This window comes from Myotis brandtii, unplaced genomic scaffold, assembly GCF_000412655.1.
Source record: "Myotis brandtii unplaced genomic scaffold, ASM41265v1 scaffold493, whole genome shotgun sequence".
Taxonomy (NCBI): domain Eukaryota; kingdom Metazoa; phylum Chordata; class Mammalia; order Chiroptera; family Vespertilionidae; genus Myotis; species Myotis brandtii.
In genome coordinates, this window is record NW_005368827.1 from 712,525 (window position 1) to 720,822 (window position 8,298).

An 8,298-nucleotide genomic window follows, 5' to 3' on the forward strand; every position below is an offset into this window, starting at 1 on the left:
TATATATCAGTCTAAGCAGTAGGGCAGACAGGGTTACTCAATGTTAATAGCATTTTTGTTGTTGTGTGTTCTTTTTCTCTACTCTAGAGTTAAATGAACTTAAAATGTGTGTCTGGATGGGAAAAATTATTTGAACCTCTTGTTGTGTTTTAATGGTTTCTAAACTCCTTACCATCAGCTCCAGGCCTTCATGATCTGAGAATCACCCCCCGCCCCCATCTGCTCACATCCCCTGACTTATTTCTCCATTTTAGCCAGTGTGTGATTCTTGTACTTTTCCAAATGTAACAATTTGTTCTGTCCTCTAGACCTTTGCCCTTGATGTTCCTTCTGTTTGAATCATTCTTCTTCCAGTTCTTTGCTTGACAATCTCCAAACTGCATATCTCAACTTAAATGTCCCCTTCAAAGAGTGTTTTTATGACTACTCAATCCAAGGTACGCTCTCCCTCTCACATAGAAACTTGTTTTTCTGCTGTTAAAGCAGGTTTTGTAATATGCATTTATGGAATGATTTATTCCCTTACTTATTGAACACTTCTCTTTACCCATAGATTGAAAGTCCCTCAAGAAAAGAACATGAGTATTTGGCATATCAATGCATACCCAAAAACTAGCACAGGAATGGCCTCAACAAATATCAGAATTTATAAACACACTCCTACTTGAGACAAGAAAGGGTGCATGAAACAATGAAAACATGGAAATGGTTTCTATTAGTCATTAAATTATATAATTATTATTAACATACTACCAGCTTAAGTATCTGGGAGCATGTTATTTCAGAAAACCTACTTTTATCTCGCCAAAGTAGAATTTTGAAAGACTGAAGCACTTGTGGATTTTTTCCTTTGGTTTAGTCAATAGAATCATTCCCCGAAAGTGGCTGTCTTTTGTTTTAAAATAAGAAAACACTGTGTGCTCACAATGCCTTTCATCCTCAAAGTCCTCAAAAGTATTAATTAATCTACAAAATGATATCTGGCTCCAAAAGGTAGAATCTGTGACTTAAGGTTTATCTACAAAAACCTGCTTTGCCCCCAAGGCCTGGCAACTTCCAGAGCTCTGTCCTCCAAATCCTCCTAGCTCAGGAGGGAACAGATGATTCTCTGAAACCTGCCACAGGCTTTTGACTCCTGCAGGGTTATCCATAGACATGTCTTTTACTCTTTTGATAAAAAATAAAGATGATAAAGATTTAACATGTTCTAAACAGGGTTATTTTTCTCGAACATTTCTTTACGGGGGGAAAAAGGAAAGTGCCATGAAAATAATTAGGTCTCATGAAGAGTTATATTATAAAGTATACAAGATCAGGTAATAAACACATATTGGTATAGTTTGTGTTTCATGTTTAAAATTGTCAATGCATTATAGTGCCTGCTAAGCATCCATATAGATTCTCAGAAAAGAATTTAGGGCTCTTGTATTGGTGGCACATGGATTTGAATACCATGCGGCAGAAATGATGTCACCTGTCAGTGAATGGGGTAGTTTCCACCATGAGATTCTAATTAAGAATTTATTCTTTTGTCAATATTTGAAAGAAACACATTATGCTTCTATTTAACCACATTGATCACAATCTACTTTATTAAAGAAAACATTCGGAGGTAAAGCATGGCCACCAAAGGATGACAGCATCTTTTAGAGCCCCCATGATGGCAGATGCCACTTTTGTAAAATAAATCATTTTCCTCCAAAGGGGATGGATCTAATGCAATGATTTTTCCAGTTATGCTTAAAGCCAAAGCCTCTCATGATCCCTGGAAAATGTTCAACAATGTTCTGAATATAAGAGATGAAAAAAGTAAGATTTATATAGCACCAAATGTTGGACATAAATAATCTCAAAAATTGACATCATGAAAATAATGAGTAATAACACCAACTTAAAGAATTTTATTACTTTATAAACAGTTTTAATGTATGTTATCTCATCTGTGGTAGCTCATTCTGGTAGTTACTGCCAAGGGAAACTACTGCCAAAACCAGTGCATGACTTCAGAAGCAACACTGAGGCATGAGGGAAAGCAGGAGAATTGTAGGGCTGGAAATAAGGAAAATGCCAGATTTGTGGAACAATATGTAGATCTAGGTCAAATATACATATACATATATAAGTTAGATTAGTCAGATGTAAAGAAGACTTCATAGGTTCTGGGATAATTCAAGTCTTGGTGTAAAACATAGTAGTTAAAAAGTAATCAGAATTTGCTGTTTGGGGGAATTGGTGGCTATTCTGGCATTGCCCATCATGATGGAGTGATTCATAAATAAGAGTTGTGGGGTAGGTGTGAGGTGGAGGGGGAAAATGGTGGGGAAATGTTATCTTTGTTGATATCTGAGTAATTAACTATTAAAATAAGATACTGTTACATGTAATTACATTGAAAAATTGGCTTTCACTATGAAAAGCAGTCATATATTCATTAATATTTGAAATCAACAATATTTAATAAACCTTTAATATCTTAATATTGAATCAATTGGCAAGCATATCTTTTTTGAACAAAAACTAGTGCCAAAAGCAATATAAAGTGAAGTATTATATAAGAAAGAAAATAGAAGTCATGACCCCTAACTTCAAAGCATTTATAGTCTAGCCATGAAACAAGCCTATTACCCATGAAATAAGAGTGAACAACAAAAGAGTGCTGGGGTGAAAAAATAATAATTGTTACAGAAAATTTAAGCTCCTTCAGAGTAAGAGCCATGTCTTAATCATGTTAGTATTGCTGCCCTAAGGGTATGTATTTGGGAGTAGATAATAAATAAGGTAAATCAGGGACCATGAAGAGGTCTATAGACTTAGTGTTATAGAAAATAGGAAGCTGTTGAATGTTTTGACAAGAAGAATGAAATAATAAAGGTACTGTTTAAAGAAGGTTGGTGTGGAAGGGCAATGATCTTGTGTAGCACTGGGTACAAGGGACAGTAGAGGGATTGAGATCAGAGGCATTGGGAGGTCTGGGCAAGGGTTTGCCTGTACACATTAAGAAAAATGTGGGCTCCACATCCATTGTGAAGAAACTGCTTCCGAAAATGCTGAAGGGTCATAGAGAAAATAAAGGAGCCAAAGAAAATGTGTTCTAAGCCTAGATAAATGTTTACTACTAATGCAGATGAGCTCAGTGCAAAGGGGATGCAGCTTGGGAGATTTCACTTCTGAGATGACACAGAGACATACCAGAACAAATGATTAATTCGAACTTCAAGATATAGGATGAGATAATGAAGAGAATGAATACAAGGATAGACCTGTGTATTATGTAGGCCTGGAAGTAAAAACCAAAGCCATTAACTGTCTCATTTGTGTACTCATTTAACATATATTTACTGAGTTCCTCCATGTTATAGCAATTGTTATAATGGAAACAGAGTTATAAAAATAGGAGATAGTACCCTTGCTCTCATAGAATATTCTGATGAGATAAAAAACAAAAAAATTATAGTATGCTACATGTTTGTAAGTTCTATGGGGAACATTAAATTAGGGTCAGAGAAAAGGATTGTGAATGGAAATGGTGAGGAGGGATTGTTTGCTTGTTTTTAAGAGAGATTAGGAAACACCTACCTTAAAAGGTGGAATTTATCATTTGCAACAGCATGGATGGACCTGGAGAGCATTATGCTAAGCTAAATAAGCCAGTCAGAGAATAAATATCACATGATCTCACTCATTTGTGAAATATAATGAACAACATAAACTGATGAACAAAAATAGAACCAGAGACATAGAAGCATCGAACAGACAGACAAACCTAAGAGGGAAGGCAGGAGATGGGGGTAAGAGGTCAACCAAAGGACTTATATGCATGCATGTGAGCATAACCAATGGACAGAGACAGTAGCGGGGGTGAGGGCATGTGCTCGGGGGTGGGAGTGGCCGGGGAGAGGTCAATGGGGGAAAAAGGAGACTTACGTAATACTTTAAAAAATAGAGAACTTAGCCCTAGCTGGTTTGGCTCAGTGGATAGAGCGTTGGCCTGTGGACTGAAGGGTCCCAGGTTCGATTCTAGTCAAGGGCACATGCCTGGGTTGCGGGCTCGATCCCCAGTAGGGGGCAGTGCTCGGGGGTGGGAGCGGCCGGGGAGAGGTCAATGGGGGAAAAAGGAGACTTATGTAATACTTTAAAAAATAGAGAACTTAGCCCTAGCTGGTTTGGCTCAGTGGATAGAGCGTTGGCCTGTGGACTGAAGGGTCCCAGGTTCGATTCTAGTCAAGGGCACATGCCTGGGTTGCGGGCTCGATCCCCAGTAGGGGGCATGCAGGAGGCAGCCGATCAATGATTCTCTCTCATCACTGATGTTTCTATCTCTCTCTCCCTCTCCTTTCCTCTCAGAAATCAATAAAAATATTTTTTTAAAAAAAATAGAGAACTTAAATAAATAAAAGGTAATATTTGAATCGAGATACAAAGCAAATGAAATAATAAGCCTTACAAATTTCTAGGCATCAAATGAATTATTTTATATCAGGCAGAGGATAAAACAGTTTTAATGGCCCTTTGGAAGAAGTAAGGTGGTCAGTTTGGCTGGAGCAGAATGAGCTGGGAGAAAGAAGAAAATGAGGCCAACTGGCTAGCTGGGACCCGTAGGATCAGATGAACCACTGGATGTTGTTCAGTTTTTACGCTAGGAGTTATGGGAAACCAGAGAAGAATTTGAGACAAGGAGTGACATAATGTAACTTGTATCTTAATGTCACTTTGGTTGTTGTGTTGAAAATAAAAAGTAGAGAGCAAGGATGAAAGTGGGCACATCAGTGATGAGAAGTGAACTGATTTTAAAGATAGAGCTAACAGGGTTATTTGATGTTGAAGTTTATCTTGTAAGAGAAACAAAGAAGTCAAAGATGACTTTATGAGTTTTGACGGAAGCATCTGGAAAATAATATTAGCACATTATAAAATGGAGAACATTAGGTGTAGGAGAAAATCAGAATCAGTTTAGGATATGTTCAATTTGAGATGTATGTTAGACATATAAGTGAAAATGTCACAATATACAGTACTGGAAAGCAGTTTACTAGCCAAGTGAAGAAAACATTGCCTCCAAAAAAGAGAGTTATCAATTGGGTTTAATATTCAGGTAGGTTTACTATGGAGAAAACTTGAAACTTTAGGGATGAATTTAAGCAATATGAAAGCAACTGATGACCTTGATAGAGGGTGAGTTGTTGGGATAAAAGCCTAAATGGAGTTGGTTCAAGAGATAAAGAGAGGGGAGAAATTAACAAGAGTAAAGGTAGACAATTCTTAAAAGGAATTTTTATTCTAAACCAGAGGAGAGTAATGGAGGCATTAGCTAGAGTGAAGTCGAGAGATCTAGAACATGCAAAGCAAAAGAAAATATGACTAAACCAAGAAAATACATATTTTAGTGTTAAAAATTAGAAATCCCAAAGTTAATAGTAATGGAATAGCAGGAGATAAATAGGAATAAAGTCATCACTGTGTAGCATCCTGTGAGCCAATAGATTGGTAGCATGTTGACCAAAGTGAAATACAGCAAGAAGTATGAGCATGAAGAAAAAGGGCATTGTATTTATCAAAAATGAGGTCATTAACAGAAAAAGCATCAGAATATATAAGAAATGTGGACATATATTTTTTAAGTATCTTTTTCATTCATTTATTGTTTTTAATGTTTCATGAACTTTTCTAGTCATTTGGACAATATATAAAAGTGAAAAACAAAAACCTACTCTGGTAGACACAGACTCTAATAGTAAGAGATGAATTTTTCCTTAAAAAACTGTTAAAATGTGCCATAGCCCCCCACAATCTCTGATTCCTATAATTCACAGCCTTATGTAATTCCTTCCCCTTGAGTGTAGACTCCATTTAATAATTTGCTTCTGACCAAAATAATGTGGCAAAGTTGATAGAATATCATTTCCACCATTAGATTACAAGAGATTTTGACTTCTGTCTTGTTAGTAGACTCTCTTGCCTGCTCAGCTTGCTGTGTGCTTTGAAAAAGCAAGCTGTCCTGCTGGAGAAGCCCATGTGGCAGGTAACTGAGAGTGCTCTGACCAACAGCCCTGGAGGAACTGAACCCACCAATAACCATGTACATGAGCCAAGCCTTCAGATGTGACCCCAATTCTGGCTCAAACTCTGATTGTAACCTTTTGAGATCTTCCGAGTTAGGGGACTCTGCTAGGTTCCTGACTCACAAAAACATGAGGTAATAATGTGTGCTGTTTTAAGTTGCTGAGTTTTGGGGTAAATTCACTTTGTAGCAGTAGGTAAAGAATACAGTCTTGGAGTGAAGGAATCACTTACCAATTGTTCCAATGGAGGAATAACATCGTTCAAGACATGCTGTGAATGATTCCTTCTGTGTCGGGATATCTGCAAAAGTATTGACATTTGATGCTATTATTTTTTTCTTTTAAAAAGCTACAAATGATTTCAAAGAATATAAATTAGTGAGTGTACATGAAAACAACCATATTCAGATTCATTCAAGAAGGTAAATAAATTAAATATAACATAGGAAGTAAATCTTTTGAGACTGACTAATTTGAATAAAATGTGTACTCAAAGATGGTTGGCTGCAATATTTCATATTCCACATTCTCTGTCTACCATGTAACTTCCTACAAGTTGTGGGGTCTATGTTCTTCATTTTGAACCTAGGAAGATGTCTATGTCTTGAGGTTTAGGAGAAAAAATGATGACATATATTAATGATAAAATATTTTTCATTGACATAGTTATTTAACTATATGAAATCTGGAAAAAAACCACAAACATAATAAGTGCATGACTGAAGTTTGGTAAACAAATTTTAATGAGAAGAAATTGAAACAGAAATAACCAGTTATTGAGCACACACATTTCACCCTTGAAGGAAACCATTAGTTCCATGGTATAAACAAAATTCAAATTGATAAATGATATGATAATATTGTCTGCTATCATTTCTTGAGTACTTATTATTTGCCAGGCACTATTCTAAGTGTTTTGCATTCATTAATATATATTATTCTCATCCAAACCTTAAGAGGTCAGTTATATTACCCTCTTTTCATAAGTGTTAGAAACACAGACACAGATGGTTTTAAGTAACTCTAAAAAAACCTCAGTTAGTGATAAATATGGGTAATATTTTAACATGGATCTAAGCCCTCAATAAAGTGCAATATTTGATTTCAATTTATTATTTCTCCAACAATATAAATGTATATGTATAAAGACAGGCATTAAATGCTTAGGGAACTATAAAGTTGAAATCCCTGTGTGCATAAATAGATATCTGAGATAGGAATTTGAAGAGAGTCAAACTTATAAATTTGTACATAGTTACACAGGAAGCTAGAAATCGGGTTTCAAATCTGTTATAAATCATCTTAATATTCCTTTAGGGGAAGTAATATTGCTGATAATTCCTAAATCAATAAGCTAGCCAATCTATCATGTTCAACCTGGTTATGAAGATGGGGGGAGGGATGGGAGTGCAGAAGAAATTTCATCACCTGTCTTTTGCTTTACTGCTCTTCTCAGTTAAGTATTAGGCACAGAAATATGTTATTATCCCAAATCAGATTATGTTGACTGAGACTTATGATTTAGGAAATTCTGGATCCAAATTGTTCAGTTGTCTTGCATGGTTATCAGGAAAATTAGGATGTTTTAAGAGAGCTGTCTGTACATGATGATATACTTAACTGAAATAATTATAAAGAAACTTGAGGTCAACCAAGTTTTGATTGAAGTCTGATTCAAATAATATATGTATACATATATAAATATTATAGAATTCATATAATTATTTATAAATAACTTATTAGTGCTATCTGGTAATTTTACAAATCATTATGTGGCACATTCTTGAGGAACATTCCCATTTAAGACATTATATGTCCTTATAAACCATTCAATTTAGCCAGTCAACACTTCATGTACAGTACACTCATTTGCTGGTCATTTCTAATAGTAGGTGCTCAAAATGCACTTCCTTTGTTAAAATTATAAAATATCTCTACTACTAGTATTGCAAAGAGGGTATTTTATTTTGGATGGTCCTACGTTTTTCTCCAGAATTTTATAACTTCTAAATGTATCTGATATCAAAAACCTACATTTTGTTCTGCAAATTTCTTCTGGATAAGTTTCAAAATGCAGGCAGAAGTGTGATCCATTGTATGATCTTAGGTGCTTTCACTTTTGCAGGAATCATTAATTAATCCCTGAATTTGGAAAACTTGAATAACAGTAATAATATTAACAGTAGCTTGATATAACTTTATTTAAATACACTAGAGGCCCGGTGCACAAAAATTTGTG

The 8,298-nt window shown here is 35.5% G+C and overlaps 1 protein-coding gene across 1 annotated transcript in view; it reads right to left on the minus strand.

Moving 5' to 3' along the window:
- ARHGAP15 (Rho GTPase activating protein 15) overlaps positions 1-8,298 on the minus strand; it is a 665,580-nt gene that overhangs the window by 574,203 nt on the left and 83,079 nt on the right. The window contains exon 3 of the mRNA XM_014548044.1: positions 6,292-6,360. Within this exon, the coding sequence (XP_014403530.1) occupies positions 6,292-6,360 (69 nt within the window). The remainder of the gene's footprint in view (positions 1-6,291; positions 6,361-8,298) is intronic.